Source organism: Mauremys reevesii, linkage group 4 (assembly GCF_016161935.1).
Source record: "Mauremys reevesii isolate NIE-2019 linkage group 4, ASM1616193v1, whole genome shotgun sequence".
In the NCBI taxonomy this organism is placed as follows: domain Eukaryota; kingdom Metazoa; phylum Chordata; order Testudines; family Geoemydidae; genus Mauremys; species Mauremys reevesii.
Window position 1 is genome coordinate 132,204,804 of NC_052626.1, and position 16,661 is coordinate 132,221,464.

Sequence of the window (16,661 nt, forward strand, 5' to 3'; positions counted from 1 at the left end):
AGAGCAGTGTTTGCAAAGTACCATGTATAGTGCAGGAAAAGCCTTGTCCTCAAGAGCGCCCGGATAGCTCAGTCGGTAGAGCATCAGACTTTTAATCTGAGGGTCCAGGGTTCAAGTCCCTGTTCGGGCGCAAAAGCTTTTGCATTATGGGGGCGTTCAATACAGTGGAAGCAGCATTACAAACCAGAAACCCAACGTTTTTAAAAGCCCGATGTCTTGTTAAAAAGCGCGCACCGATGTCAAATCCTGGCATGAGCCCGGCGTTCCCCTTGCGGAGAAGCGTCGGCCAAAGTGGGAATCTAACAGGGGCGGGGGCTTTGCAGTGGCTGCTGCAGGAAAAATAAAATAGGCGAAGGCGGAGAAGAAAAAAGAGATTGAAAAATAAACAAAAGGGAAAAGAAAAGCAGGATTCGCCCGAACAGGGACTTGAACCCTGGACCCTCAGATTAAAAGTCTGATGCTCTGCCGACTGAGCTATCCGGGCTCCTTGGTAAAGCTCGCCACTGGGAGAGGTAAAAGAGGTGAAATAGCTGTGGGGCTGAGCAGGAAAGCAGCCACTCCTTTAATTATGCACAGCCACTGATAATGAGTGGTCACGTAGCATGCAAAGCGAGGGAAAGCTGCACTACGAGACAGGCTTAAGCTTGAGCATCAACTGGGCAGGGGATGAGGGGCAGAACTCCCCCTAGCAAAGCCTGTGCGGGGAGGCGAGCCCAGTTCCAGGAGCGTCTTCGCTGCATGCAAGAAAATGTCTTTGCAAGGCTGTGCTGTATGTTGACTGTTAGCATCTAGTGATCTCTGTATGTCAAGTGCATGGTAAGGAAAGATTTGTCATATTCGTAACAGATTTTAAGGTGAGGGTTTTGTGCACAGAGAACAAGCTTGGGGTCCACAGGGGGTGTGGTGGCACATTTTGGGGCATTACTTTGCACGGTGATTGTAGGGGGCAAAGACCTCTGTATATACTGGGGGTGCATTGCATTGCATTGCACAGTGACTGTGGGGTCACAGGTCTGTGCACACACTGCGAGTGCATTGCTTTGCACAGTGGCTGGGGGGACACACAGATCCCTGCACACACTGATGGTGCACTGCTTTGCACAGTGGCTGGGGAGACACACAGATCCCTGCACACACTGATGGTGCACTGCTTTGCACAGTGGCTGGGGGGACACACAGATCCCTGCACACACTGATGGTGCACTGCATTGCACAGTGGCTGTGGTGAGCACTGCTCTCTGCGCACACTGATGGTGCATTGCGTTGCACAGTGCCTGTGAGGACACAGCTCACTGCACATACTGCAGGGCGGGGTGCACTGCTTAAGCTGGGCCCAGTTTTGGTTGTTGCTTTCCTTCCTCTAGCTCGGTCTCTGCCCCAGGGCCCTTGCCCCCTCACGGTCCGCCAACAGCGAGGCGGCGCTGGGACACTCCCTCTCTCTCCCTCGCATCTCTATGGTAGGCGCCTCGCTGGCCGAGCTTCCCCGACGCCTCCTTTCTAGGCCTGGCTTCTGGTGATCTCTATGGTCGCAGTCCATCCCGCAGGACTCTCCCCACGCAGTCCCTGCGGAAGTGGCCGCGCCGCCATGTTGGCTGGGAGGGGAAGTGGAGGCCTGGCCCCCCACTAAGATGGAGGAGAGGAGCCAACTGGGGGCCTAGGGCCCCCTCAGGCCGAAGGGCGAGCTGGGGCCCATGGAGCAGCGCTAGGTGAGCCCGGGGACCTGCCTGGAGGGGCGGGGAGGCCCTGAGGCCTGGGTCCTGCTCCCAGCCTGCTGGCTTGGGGGTCAGAGGGCATCGCCTGGGGATGTGGAGGCAGCAGGGGGAGGGGGGAGATCTGCCTGGGGGACAGGCCCTGCTCGGGGGATAGGTGCACGCAGGGGATGCAGGTTGTGGCAAGGCCGTGGGAGTGGGAGGCGGTGTAGGGGCTGGATTACCTGGCTGGCTGTCGAGACCCCTTGCAGAGGGCACTGGCGGGACCACAGCCTCGCACAGCTTCTGTTGCTATTGAAAAGTTTAAGTTGTGGGCTTTTGTTTTGATATATTTCTGCTCAACATTGTGTGTGTGTGTTGGGGTGTGTGTCTACGCCCATTAATGCTTAACTGTCTGTGTGTAGGGGGGGGTGTCTATGCCCATTAATGTAAAAGAAAATCTCCCTTCTGGCAGGAATCATCCTTGTTCTGATAGTGAGCACATTCACGTTTGGGCTGCCGTGGTCTTGCGTTAGACAGCTGTGGATGGCACAGGGCTGCTATTTGATGTTTGTTTTGCAGTGATGATAAACTCAGTGCGACTTTGTAAAAATAGAGCCCTAGCAAGGACAGCTGCAGTTGCGCCACTCAGAAATTAATGTGTGTTTCCGAACACTTTAATATTTATATGGTTAGTTTCATTTTCCAGTGATCGGTTTTAGGGAGCTCTGACAGTTGTCTGACGATGTATGGTTTGCTGTTAGATGATGTTTGATATACCTGGTCCATCAATAAAAGGAGCACTTGGCAAGTGTTTCTGTGTTTACTATTTTCTGTTTTTTTCCCCCTTTTTCCCCCTAAACTGTCACATGTCTAACAGCTATCTAGAGCATGACTTGGTACCTTTGACAGCCTTTGGAGGAACTGCTAATAGGAGCATGTTACTGCCTGATTAGGAGGGAAAATTAAGGCGGGGGCGCGCGCAGATCTGTACGTCATCGGATGCGCCGTAATTTTGACGTTGGATGCTGGCACGTCTGCCCAGAAATGAATGCTGGCAAAAGCCCATCTGTAGTTTAGGAACTAGCCATTCTGCTAAGTGCAACTTAAAAACAAGGAAGCATTTTAGGAAAGGATTAGTAAGGATTTTTTTTTAAAAAAAGGGGACCGAAAAGTATGCAGTTTCGTAACTATCTTGTTGTAAAGTGTGAGAGTCCGTTTTTAGTGTGCTTTTTTGCTTCCTGGAGTTTTGTCTATATCTTCCAAAATGATCAACAGAAAAAGTTACTGCCAACCTGGTGCCGAGTTTTTGAAAAGATGTTATGTTCAGCCAGCTTATTTAAAAGCTACATTGAAATGAGCTGTATTGCAAATGTCTGGTTAATTGTGACTTGGATTGATGAAGCAGCTTCTAAATACATCCAATTGAGTTTAACTGAAGAAGAATGTGAAGTCCAGATCTTTTTTGGAAAGGGGGTGGGGGCAGATAGGTGAGGGAAGTAGGGAGTATGATGTTAAATGAGGATGAGATCTAGACGGATTTGAGGTCCTTTTTGTATCTCTGAGAGTGAAGTGTTACTATATTGTGTAGATTTTAGGCTAATTTTGTTTGTGCTAGCATTCATTAGTGTTCCACTGTTCTATTGCTGGTTGTGCAGCCCCAAGGTCACTGGGTGGCAGGTCAGGACTACTTATCTCTTGAGAACCCTGTGGATTAGGGTTTAGTCCCTGATACCCACCTTGTGTCTCTAATATGCTGCCTATAGTGAGTCAAGTTCACTTGTCTATAAATAAGCATTTAAACTGCCTCCTGGGGGTAGCAGTTGTAGAAATGCTAATGCAGAGATGGTTCAGCTGGCATTTTAGCCTCTTTAGTCTAGACCTGGTTGGAGCAGGGTTAGACAGTGACTGTCTTGCAGTAGAGCTGCCACCGCTGAAGCTGCCTGGGTGGAAGTTGAACTGGGGGAATTCTTAGCAAAAAATGTTGGTCTAGACAGCGTGAGTGAGCATGTTTTGGAAGTGTGTGTGTCTGGAGTTAGACTGGCAGACAGATATACAGCAGAGCCTGGTCATAGTGAAAGCTGGTACTAAAACACTGTTCTAGAAGTGGAACAAAGGTACCTGTTTGCTTCAGTGTATTGTAGTATGTAAACTTCTGTTCTAATATGCCTGTACCTGCTTACAGTCAAGTTCTCCTCTGGAAATCATAACTTCAGTATAAGAGGATTCCCTTTACTGTGTCACTGCTGCTGGGACATATGTGGTTCTCAGCCTCAGTTCCTTTTTCAGTGTCTATTAAATGACTAGTAGAATGTATCTGGCACAGCACTGGTTACATCACTTACAAAGCTATAACTGATAAGATATGTGACACACATGTGATCACTTTAATATGCACACCTGATAAAGGAGGACCTATTTTTAAAATCTGGATTTTTCTACTCCTTATTTTCACTTTCTGTTTGGAAATCTCAGTGATGATTGAAACATTTTGTATAAGAGATACTATACAAATCTGATCTCTAAATGCTTTAGAGTTATACCATTATGGACACTTTCTCTCCTTTTGCTATTAAGAGCCATAGGGCAAGGAAGAAGTGATTTTGGGGACATGTTCCTTTGAGCATCTTTTGAAAGATACTAGAAAAATAATCCCAGAGCAAATAGAAATGTTAATGCCAGCCATAGAAAACAACCTCTATTTTATAGCTGCAAAAACCCTCAGCTAAAACATGACTTGTAAAAGTGAAAGAAATGGGGATAATCTTAGCATGTCTTGTTTTCCATCCCCAAAAATAGAGGCTGCATGATGTAGTGTTTTAAGCACAGGACTGTAAGTCAGAGAGACCACTAGTCTGTTCCTCCTTGCTCTGCCACTGACTAACTATGTGACCTCTGTCAAGTCAAGTCACTGGGTCAACATCAATTTAAAAAATCACTCTTCACTTGGATGAGAGTGTGGGGGGAAACTATCTACTGTTGTTGCAAGTATGGCGGTTGTGTGGTCTAGTGCAGTGTTTCTCAACTTTTTAATACCAGGGACTGGCTTGCTGCCTTCCTGAACTGTGTCCGGGAGATCTCAGAGGCTGGCGCTAGTCCACGGACCAGTTGTTGAGAAATTCTGTTTAGTGTACAGGGCACTGAATAGGGAGTCAGGACACCTGGGTTCTACTCCCAGCTTGGCCACTTACCTTCCATGAGCTGACAGTGGGCAAGTCACTTCCCCTCTGTGTCTCTTGCCTCCCAACCTTGTCTCTTTGTCTATTTAGACTGAAAATAATTCAGAGCAGGGACTATCTCTGTTTTTTTGTCTGTACACCTGGCACAATGGGGTTCTGATCTCAGTTGGGGCTTTTAGAAGCTACTACAAATACGAATAATAACTTCAAAACCATGATCTTGCAACTGCTTCCTGCGAGTGAACCTCTTGCCTATGTGAAAGTTCCACTGATTTCCTATATATGTACTTTAGATATATGAAGTTGGGTGTCAAAGGTTATTTTACAGACTGTGTGTTGGGTGTTCTAGGGACGATAGGGACAAGCAAAAATAAAATCTAGATGAGAAACTCATCACCAATTCATATTAAGCTATAGTAATAAATGTGATCAATTTCTTCAGCATATTGGTTTAGGACAGAGAAAAAAGCAGCTCTTTGCTGATACTACTTGTATAAATTAAGTTCCTACAGGTCCCTGCTTGTCTTGTAGAAGGAGGTTTTACCAGAATAAAGTGGTGGCTGGGTTATACAATCAAAGATTATGGTACCATGGTTTTTTTTTGTTTTTGTTTTCCCCTTTGACTGTCTGAATCCAAATCAGTTTACTAGGATTTCTGTTGTTCATCAAGTACTGTAGAGACTCAAAGGACTTATAGATAGTAATCAATCACTTTCAAAGGGAAAAAAAGCCCATTAGGATAAGATTACTGCAAACATGTTTGTCTACAGTAGGTTTCTAGATGTATCACCGGTGACAAATACTGTGTCATTGGTGGTTGATTTAGGAAATTTTGCAGAGCCATTTGCCAGTGCTTAGGGGTTTTTTTTTAAAATAACTTGAAAATAAATCTAGATTTCACTCTTCCTCCCCCCCAAAAAACGGTTTTGCAATAAAAGAACGTTGCATCATTTTTTGCAAATCTTTATTATTAATTATCAGAGGTGTAGCCGTGTTAGTCTGTATCCACAAAAACGATGAAGAGTCCAGTGACACCTTAAAGAGTAACAGATTTATTTATGCCCAAATAAATCTGTTAGTCTTTAAAGTGCCACCGGACTCCTTGTTGTTTTAATTATTAATTATCTATCAAAGATTATCTTTTTGGTTCTTTATTGGCAGTCCTTCATGTGTCTTGATAAACTCAAAATTCCTACCGTGTGGCAGATATATCATGACTTTAAAAAAGACTTCTGCAAACAAAGCCCTGACCCCTTAAAGTAGTTTTTTTTTTTAATGGCAGATCTGAATGTACCTTACAGTACTTTTAAAAAAAAAAAGTAAATAAGTTTTAAATGCAGTGTCACTGCCTGTGTTACGGTAGGTAATATATGTCAAAACTCTTGTGCAATAAAATCTGTCTCTTCATGGTTCCTGAAGGAATGTCATAATTGTTTGTCAAAGCAAGGAATAAAAAGCATGCAACTCTAAATGAGAGTAGGACAGCAAAGGTTAACTAATTTAAAGGCACATAGGTTATACAAAATGAAAGATCGCTTTATATTGTTGCATAACTATGGCCTGGTCTACACTGGGGGGGTTTCGAACTAAGGTACGCAAGTTCAGCTACGCGAATAGCGTAGCTGAACTCGAAGTACCTTAGTTCAAAGTACTTACCCGTCCTCACGGCGCGGGATCGAAGTCCGCGGCTCCCCCGTCGACTCCGCCACCGCCGTTCGCGGTGGTGGAGTTCCGGAATCGACGGGAGCGCGTTCGGAGTTCGCTATATTGCGTCTAGATGAGACGCGATATATCGAACTCTGAGAAGTCGATCGCTACCCGTCGATCCGGGCGGGTAGTATGGACGTACCCTTTATATCAGTGCTGTATCACTTGAAGCCCTTGAGGATACATTGAGGCAGGGTAGAGTAGAAAAGCTTACCTTCTCCCCTACAAATACCTGTAACCTGGTACCATTTTCTGCAGTCATCTTGTAAAGATGTGTGTACCAGAGCAGCTAAAGCAGGGTTTTTAGTGTGTAGTATAGTACCTTGCAGCAAGAGTTCCATCTGCACTGCTAAAATCTATTATTAGAGCCCCGCTTTGTATCCGCATCAGATCCTCAATTTGCAAAAATGATCCCCTGATATTCGCACAATTGCAGGGCTTTAGATATAAAATTTGAATCCGCATCCATCTGTGATCTGCAAAAATGGTCTGCGGATATTCGCATCCGCGGATATCCGTGGATTTGCAGGGCGCTATCTATTATGTAGGTAGGATGGAATGACAACTGTTTGGTTTTGTGGACTGCACAGTTTTTAAATGGTGTTCCTGAGTCGTATTCATCAAAATATTATGATGAAATATTATGGCAAGACATTACATTTTGAGAGTTTAGTCATCTTTGGACTTGCAGATAGATGCCTTTCAGCCATGGTACTCAGAAGCTGGATATAAACATTTAAGCACTGCGACCCTCCTTCTTTCAGTGACCTCACATTGTCTACATCAGGGTTTAGATCAGCTTAACTACACTTGCTCAGCGTTGTGGATTTTTCACACCACTGAGCTGTGTCAAGTTAACCTTTTAGCGTAGACCAGGCCAAATGTTGTGAGTCTCCACTGCAGAGGTAGGCCATGTCTATACGTGCAGTCTTGTGAAGATGCTCTATGCCCGTTGACGTAAAAAAACCACCTCTGCAAGCAACATAAGCTGTGTCAGCAGGAGAAGCATTGAGTATGGACTGAGACTCAGGAGACCAGCTTTGTCAGTGACCTTGGACAATTGCTCCTTGCTTGTGTCTCCTTGTGTAAAGGATAATAATCCTAACTATGACTAAACAGATATGAAGTTAGACTCTGACAGCCTAGCTCCAGACATGTCTGAAGGCACCAAAAAGGGAACTGTTGCTTTGGTCAAAGTCTTCCCATCCCAGGTTGCTTTAGCATCTGCATATAGAACTTGTTTAGAACTTGGGTGTCATTTGGTGTGAGGGGGATGGGGGCTCCAATGCTATTTGAGGCTCTTTGTTAAGTTGATCCCATCAATTTGAAGGGTGGGAGTTTAATCACTAGCATTTAGTTCTTCCACCGGCTGTGTACCTCCCTTTGCTGACTCATGAAGCTGCAGTTGTCTGTAAGGCTTTCCAGTGGGGTAAAACTTGACTTAGCTGTTACTGTCCACTGACTCATTAAGAACTTGCCTCAACATGTCACAGAAGACTTTGTGTCTTTGAACAGGCAGGTCACAACAGAAAGAAGAACTGTCTGGGATTTGCAGATGAGCGTGGGAATACTTTATTCTAGCATTCGTCTCCCAGTGAGCAAGATTTTTCTAGAGCATAGTGAAGGTGGGTGGAGAGGGGTGGGAGTGTCACCAGTGCAAATCAGCCTGAGATGGTTAGTGAACAGAAATTGTAAATTTCATAAAAGCAAATTGAAGACCTGCTTCTTGGGTGCTGAAGGATTTCTGCCCCAGCTTCTCTTACAAGGCTACCTGGCCAGGTAGCTGAGCAGCTAGGTTTAATTTACCGAGGAGAGAATTGGTTTTGGATTGCTCAGGTTATTGGCAAACTATAAAACAATTGCATGGGCTGGTACAGTAATGTTAGATTTTAGGATGTGCGTGCAGGGAAGATTGATTTCCTAAAGCATCTAAGAACGGAAGTGGTTAAACTCAGGACCTGCTGGTTCTTAGTTGCTACTAAACCAAACTTTGTTGTTGTTTCAGTTTATGCTGTAGACAGCTACTTCACTGCCAAAATGACATCTTCGACCTCTGAACAGCATCCAGCATCTGAGAATGCCTGCAGAATCGCACTTGGACAAGCTAACCAGGTAACCTCCCCTTCCCACTCTACCCCCCAGATACACACACACCCTCTTGGCTTTCCTCTCTCCTTATTAAAAATAAGGCCAGTGAAGCCCTACTAGCTTTGACTTCATGGCATGTGGCCTTTCGTACAGGGTGGAATGAATAGTCTTCCATCAAGTGAGTGGTTTGTGAACATTAACTAGCAGTGCCACTGGTATGGATGATAGATAGGTAATATTGGACTGACATTTAAAATAATGGGGAAAAAAGTGAGGTGGCTTAAACTGGCCACACAGGAAAGTGCATAATGTGTGTATTTCCAGGCTTCATACCTTTTTTTAGGCTATGCCTACATTAGCAAGCTTACAGCGGCACAACTGTACCGATGTAGCTACACCGCTGTAAGATCTCTTGTGTTAGCCGCTCAATGTCCACGGGAGAGAGCTCTCCCATCAACATAATTAATCCACCCTCAACGAGTGGCAGTAGCTCTCCTGTCAACATAGCACTGTGTGCACTAGCGTTTATGCCAGCATAATGTCCCTAGCCTTTGTTTGCCACAAGCTGGGAATGAGCGAGAGGGAATGGATCACTTGATGGTTACCTGTTCTGTTCATTCCCTCTGGGGCACCTGGCCACTGTCGGAAGACAGGATACTGGGCTAGATGGAGCTTTGGTCTGACCCAGTAGGGCCGTTCTTATAATTTATGTTGCTCAGGGGAGTGGGCTATTCGTACCCCTGAGCGACATAAGTTTTGCTGACATAAGTGGTAGTGTAGACATAGCCTTACATGGGACCACACACAGTTCCTTTTTAAAAACTCTGGACTACATGGAACTGTTAAATTATGCAGTTCCTCCGAATATGAAAAGACACTCATCTGTGTGACCTAGTTTATACAGCCAATAACATCTCTCTCTCGGAGCTACCTTGAACACTGAACACGTGCTGTTCCCCATACCAATCTATTCCCAGGGCATTGGTGGAATGAGTGCCAATATGTCATAGCCTGACTGCTTTAGGAAAGCTATCCAAAGCCAGCGTGGCAATTCTTTAGCGTAGAGTGTGGGAATCTGGAAAACTGGCACTGCGTCAACATGTTGGCTGCCAGTCAAAGAGAAAAATCTGCAGTGAGCTAGAAAAATGCAGTCTACAAATTCTGAAGAGTGGGTTCTCCAAGACAAAAATGGGGCTCTATCTTTGAAGACTGTTTCATTGGTAAGAGCATGTGTCTGGCTGGGGGCGGGGAGTGTAAATTAGCCTCTGAAGGGACTCAAACTCCCCTATATACTTAATTTATAAAATCCGTCTGAGTCCCATGCAGAATTGATTAACATGCTTCTTTATTCAGCTCATTCTACTGAAAAAATTATAAATAAATAAGCAGACTTTGATGTTAGTACAGAAATATTGGCTGCCTACACCCATTATCTTGGGAAATATGGAATGAACTAACATTCTTGTTTCCAGTTTGGCTTCATTGTGGTAGCTAAGGTGTTATTTTAAATATTCAAATTAATTTAGGCAATTTTTTTTAAACACAGAAAAGGGAGGGTGAGGAGGTAGTTATTTAAAAATGAAGAAAAATCCACAATAGTGGTTCTTAGCTTGGAGAAGTAAAACTGTCTTGTACTTGCATTAATTGCGCTTATAAGAACATTGTATTAGTACTGGCACAAGCTTTTATTTTCATTGAGCTTAATTCATTATGTCCTAACAAAATGGCTGGTGTTGGAAAGAAGAATTGTGGCACAAGGTTGGACATTCCTTGCTTTGTTTGATTTGATCTTAAAAGGTGAAAGGTTTGTTTTAAAGTGTGAATCTAGCAATGATGATGTGGGAGTGGATAGCTCAGATTAGTTTAAGGCGAAGATAAACATATTCTTAGAAATTGAAAATAGTGTGCATAGTGGGATGAATTCCTGCCTGAGTATTGTCTGGCAGCTGATTTCTTGACCAATTAGTTGGTGACAAATAGTAACAACACTCCTCATACCTCAGGCAGGAGCTTGATGGTTCCAACTCTACCTGGAGGCTAGGGTGTAGTGGGCTTGGGAATTCTGAGTTGCCCTCCTTTCAGGAAGTGTGGGCTTTTTGCAATTGCATTTATATGGGGAGAGAGCTGAGCTATCTAGACACAGCTGAGCCCACCTTTGCTGGATAGAAGATATAATGGGCCAGTTACAGCAGGAAAGAGGTTCAGAGGCGTGCTTCAATAGAACAAGCCTTTGATAAGTGTTTGGAGAACAGTAGAGTATTGTGTACAAAAACCCTTCCCACAAAACGGCCAGTAGAAGCATCTTGCTGCTTGTATTCTAACTAGTGTATGATCTCTTACCCATTCTTAATGTGGAATAGAGCATGTGTGTGCAATGAGAGCTCATATCTACCCCACTACTTCAATATGCTTGTGGAATAGCAAGATGCCACTAGCCTAATGAAAGGACTGGACTGGATCATTGGTTCTCTTAATCAATAAATCCTGTTTTCTTTCAAAAATAACATTAGTCTGACAGAATCATTGCTTCCAGCTGATTTATTTGAGCAGAAATAATTAGGCCAGGCTACAAAGCTGTTCCCTGCTACTGGTTTTCAGAACTTTTGTTTTTCCAGCCTTATGAAGCCATTTCAGAAGTGACAGGTGAAATTGGCCACAGTCTGCTAAAAGACTCCACTCCTAGTTGCTGTAGCATTATTATAGCCCTAATTGGGTTTTGTTAACGCTGAAATGAGAAGGGGACAGGGAGAAAGCTCTGACAGACAGAGCTAAAATTGTGAAAGCTGCAGTTTACATGCTGAGGGCCAGGTTCTGAGTGCAAATACGTCGCCACTGTCTCCCCAAACACACACACACACTACTTTTTATTTTGAGATGCAGCAATATGTAGTGTTTATCCAACATCAGGATTTGGTCCTAAAGTTAATCAATGTATGTTCAGAAAAATGCCGCTGCTTTTGCATATAACCCTCCCAAAACACAACACATTTTAAATCCATCCCCTCTGGCCTGCTGGTATTAAGTACTGAAGGATGCAAGAGGCGAATGGGAGAAAGGTTTAATGTAGCAATGTTGGTTGTATTTATAAAACACCATAACATTCAGCTACTAATTTGTGCAATCAGGTTGGGGCACCTTGGTGGTTTTGTGGAGAAGGATGCTGGTTTATGCCATGGCATCTCTCCCTAGGATGTTACTCTTTCATGATGTGTGCGGATGGACTCGAGTAGGGCAGCTGGGGACTGATAACTATTTAAACTTGCCACTGCTTTTTTGTTTTTGTAACATTCATACTACAACGATAGCTGTCTCGTCTGCTATTGAGATTTGCTCGGGTGTAAACTGTGGTAGTAACGAAAGGGAAGAGTTGCTTCATGTTCACACTTCTTGTGTGTGTGTGCGCCCACGACAAGAGAGCCCCCCTACCTGACCTATTAATACAAAATTCGTAACTCTGGTGAGAGATTAGGTGGAAGTTTGGGGTCCACGGAGAGTGCAGGATCAGTCCTTTAATGCTACTTACAATAAACTTTTATACGCTGCACCCTTTTCTTGTAGTTTTTTTGTCTCTATTCACAAGTTTTTAATAGCCAAACATCACCTATGGGCTGTGCAGAAGAGACCTATTCTATTCTTCCCATTCAGTGAGCCAGATTTAAACCTGGTCTGACTGAAGTTAATGGTGTGGCCATTGCATTATCCCTCACATGTCTAGCTAGTCAGCCTCTAGGATTCCCCTCACCTAGGGACTAATTCTCCAGTCCTTGCTCACATGACCAGTCCATGCAAGTTAATGGCACAGTGCAGATGACTAAGGTCTGCCGGATTGGGCCTCCTACTTTGCTGGTTGCGCTCATCTTGTATTAGGATCAATATGGTAGAGAAATTGCATTTACTGACTTTTAATTCTGACTAGTGAAGCATACCGTTACAGATCCTGATCCTGCAATAAGCTCTGCTTGGGTAGGCCCATATTTATTTCAGCAGGACTCTGAACAGACAAAAGGGTCCATCTGCACAAAGCTCATTGCCCCAGACAGGATTATCTTCTCTTCAAGCATATCTCAGATGCAGGTCATTAACTCTAGAAGAACATGAATGAGCCCTTGGGAGGGTACCTCAAAGATGACCCCCTTGGCCAACAACTCACTGTAGAACCACTTGTCTGGACTTGCTATAATGATTGTATGACAGTCTTACCAGGAGATGTGCCCCCAGCATTTATTAGTTACATAACTGATGCCCATGGACACAGTTCTTCTCAGAAGTTCACCATGTTATGTAGCCAATCCAAAACTATGTATTCTGTATTTTAGGTACAACCGAAACTGCCACTCCTGAAGATTCTGCAAGCAGCAGGTGCACACGGTGAAACCTTCACATTGAAGGAGGTGAGCCCAGGACTCTACTTTGATGGTTAAACCAAGAAAGTAGCTGTAATAATTGTCAGTTAACAGATGATTAATGTGCCACCTTGTGAATTTTACATCCAGGACCTTGAAGATGGAAAATTATCTTATTATGAATTACTTGTGTTACGGTAGTGCCTAGGGGCCCCAATCTCTGTTAGGTTCGAGATAACCCTGAGGCTATGTATAAAATACGCTAGTAGCTAAAATGCACTGGATTAGGAATTGGGAGAGCTGGGTTTTCTTAGTAGTTCTGCCACAGATTTGTGTTGTGGTCAGGATCTCCTCACTGAGTCCTCATTCCTGCAAGCTGATTGGTGGGAGTGTAGCCTCAATGAAGTCAGTGGGGCTCTACTGGGACCCGTTCAGGTTAATCATCTTGCAGGATTGGGACCATAGGGCCTGGAAATCAGTGGGTGCAGAATTGGGTCCTTGAACTCCTGTGCCTTAGTGCCTCTATCTGTAAAATTGGGCTACTTTATACATGGGGATATGGAGACTGTTAGGATATAGATATTCAAGCCTGTCTGCAAAGGCCTATACTTCAAGAATTTAGGTGTATTCTTATCACTTAGCTAGTTACAGAGGTATGAAAGAAAGACAATGATTTTGATTCTATCTGTGTAAGGGCCTTCTCTCACTGTGACGGTCTTAAGGCCCTGTTTAGTCATATTGAAATAAGGGAATCTGGGGCTGTGTTAGGAATGTGATCCGATCTATCACCTCCAGAGAAAGGGAAGAGCCTAGAACATTTAAAAGGAAGCTTAGTTTCATAGTTTTCTGTCTGGTAAGAACTCACTTATCAATAGACACAGCTGGAAAACCCTTATGTCTGTATAGCTGTAGTTGTGAAATCTTCACTTCTGTATTGTTTTCTATGTTTATTTGCATGGCCTCTGTCTGGTTCTGTGATTGTTTCTGCCTGCTGTATAATTAATTTTGCTGGGTGAAAAATAATTAAGGTAGTGGGGTATAGTTGGTTAGCTAATCATGTTACAATCTTTAGGATTGGTTAGGTAAATTTTAGTAGAATGATTGGTTAAGGTATAGCTAAGAATATTGCTGTATAAATTAGGGGCAAACAAGGAAGTAAGTTGGGATTCGAAAATAAGGAAAAAGGAACTTGGATTTAAGCTTGCTGGAAGTTCACCCCAATAAACATTGAATTGTTCGCACCTTCAGACTTCAGGTATTGTTGCTCTCTATTCATACAAGAAGGACCAGGGAAGTGGGAGCGTGAAGGAATAAGTTATCTAACAGAGACTTCTTTGAGCATAATGGCTGAGATCCTCAAAGGTGGTTAGAATCCTACGTCCTATTGAAATCAATGGGAGTTAGGTGCCTTAATATCTTTGTGGATCTGGGTCAAAGTGCTTTGAGATCCTCTGATAGAATCCCTAAAAGAGTGCAAAATATGAATGAAAATTATTATATATCTTGAGAATCCAGAAACAGCTTTAGGAGAGATATAATGGATACCTGCACTCTTGAGAGATTGTCAAAAATGTGTTGCAATTGTTTTACTATCATTTATTACTTGAAAGTTCTTAAATTGTACGTCAGTTGATATTTTCTCCCAAGTTTCTTTTGAAATTTCTTGTCAGCTAAACCTAAGACACGCTGTGAATTCATTTAAGATTAAAATGCAAAATGTATACAAGATTAAAAAAATGACACTGTCCATGATTTACAGGGGTATTCTGTCAGCAAAGAATTAAATGTGGCGTTTTTTTCATTATGAATGTGTCAGATACTCCCGCAGAGCTGTGTGACTTATTTTAAACTCTTATGCATTTAAACAACATATTTAGAGTCTAAATTTTTTTGCAAAAACAAGTTGAATGCTTTGAATGGGGCGGGGTGGGGTGTTAAATGCAGGCTGCTACAGTACACAGTAGTCAGTCCTCTTGAGTGAATAGAAGTACTGTTAGCAACTTCTTCGGTTGCATTTATCTTTGTTCAGGTGGGCCCTCTTTTGCTTCTAATCAGGTGTCTAGTCCTGCTTGTGTTATGCATAAACAATTAGCTGTTTACCTCTTGGATCCTAACTCGAGTTTACCTAAATATCCTGTTTGTAGCCAGTTCTGTGGCCTTAGGGACATTTTCTATAGCAAAGGAATCATTTTCTCCCCGCACTTCTGTGTGGTTCTAATGCAAAGTATCTTGCATCTATGATCTTTGCTCTCTGCTTGTGCCAAGCAAGTGGTCTCCTCCCGCTTAACTTTGGCCTTCCTTCATGTTGAGTCGCCATATTTTCTTGCCCTTCCCCTTTGGAGAAAGAAGACCGTTGAAGACACACTTTGGTGTAGCAGGGGCCTGCTGCATTGCCACTAGAGAACAATCTTAGGCTACACAAGCGCCCGCTTTGAAGCGCGCGGAGCGCTAGTGTCAAAGAAAGCCAGAAGCTCTCCCCTCCTCGCTGTCTCCTCCCCACCCTGTGGTGGGGAATAGCGTGCAGCGCTGGGCGCGCGCGCAGCTGGCTGGGGCACACCTGGCGCTTTTGCTGCAAATTTGCAGCGAGAGGAGGTGTTGTTTTCACACCCTGCTGCAGCGCTGCAAATTTGTAAGTGTAGCCAAGCCCTTAGGGTCATTCTGAATAGCTGTTGTTACTATGTAGGATGTCAGCTGAGCCTTTGACCCAACCAGCTGGGTTCTATTTGGCTGAGAAGGTGCCTGTGCCTAGATTATAAATAACTTCAACCTTGTCCTGTTTCTCTGCTTTAATCTGAGACAGCAATGAGGTTTCTGTTTTGTTTGCTGACATTTTAAGTGGCTGGGATTAATGAAGGCGCGTCGGTGGGTAAAATCTTTCCATTTAATTCAGTACTGAAGTTGGAGTTATTGTAAATTGGCCAAGACTACACTTCCCTTTTTTGATGGATCACGTGGAACCTAGAGCTTTGATTAAATGCCAGAGCCAAATCAACTGCACTTGAAGTTACTGGAATATTGGTTCTTATATAGTGCAAAAAACCAGCATCTCATTTTGGGAAACTCTGGCACCAGCTCGCTAAACATTTTGATGGTGCAGAGGGAAAATGGGGAATAGAATGTGATCTTTACTTGTATTTTGTAGATTGTATTTCTTGAAACATTCAAAAGGGGACCTCTCCTCAGAAGAACTTGCCAAGAGACTGTGGCCAAACTTCATTTTTTTTAAAAAACCTCCTTGGATCATGAATCTGGCTCAGATAATAACCAAAGTGCACCTGATGTAGAGAACAAGGGTAGCCTAGTGGTTTCCTGGGATTTGGAAAATCTGGAGTCAGGTCCTGGCTCTAGCACTGATTCACTATCAATGTCACATTGGCACAGCACCTCTCTGTGCCTCAGTTTCCCCATTTGTAGAAGTGTCTCTATCCCCAATGCTTGAGATGTATGGATGGAAGGCTCTGTAGAAGGGTGACGTCTGTCCTAGAAGGAGGTGGTTCTTCACTGGCACTGTGTCATGTCAGCTAAAGGAAGTGTAAGGTGGAAGAAGGAAATGGAGCACAAAGCCCTGGAGACCTTGCTGGTTTATACTATACCCAGATGTACAGACACTGTTTTCCCAACCTATGTATTATATAATTTTTTTAACATTAGCTTTA

At 43.7% G+C, this 16,661-nt stretch overlaps 1 protein-coding gene and 2 non-coding genes across 6 annotated transcripts in view; 2 read left to right on the top strand and 1 right to left on the bottom strand.

The window, feature by feature from the left end:
• The first annotated feature begins 57 nt into the window (after nucleotides 1-57).
• TRNAK-UUU lies at nucleotides 58-130 on the top strand. The gene has a single exon. It is a non-coding gene; the product is annotated as a tRNA-Lys (tRNA).
• Nucleotides 131-411: 281 nt separating this feature from the next.
• TRNAK-UUU lies at nucleotides 412-484 on the bottom strand. The gene has a single exon. It is a non-coding gene; the product is annotated as a tRNA-Lys (tRNA).
• A 192-nt stretch (nucleotides 485-676) lies between these two features.
• MDM4 (MDM4 regulator of p53) overlaps nucleotides 677-16,661 on the top strand; it is a 34,057-nt gene continuing 18,072 nt past the window's right edge. The window contains exons 1-3 of one of the 4 annotated variants that reach the window (XM_039536677.1): nucleotides 677-816; nucleotides 8,580-8,686; nucleotides 12,979-13,053. In XM_039536677.1, the coding sequence (XP_039392611.1) occupies nucleotides 8,612-8,686; nucleotides 12,979-13,053 (150 nt within the window). In that variant the 5' untranslated portion in view covers nucleotides 677-816; nucleotides 8,580-8,611. Of the gene's footprint in view, nucleotides 817-1,529; nucleotides 1,707-8,579; nucleotides 8,687-12,978; nucleotides 13,054-16,661 lie in introns of those variants that run through there. The other 3 variants (XR_005597945.1, XM_039536676.1, XM_039536678.1) reach the window with 3 other exon arrangements.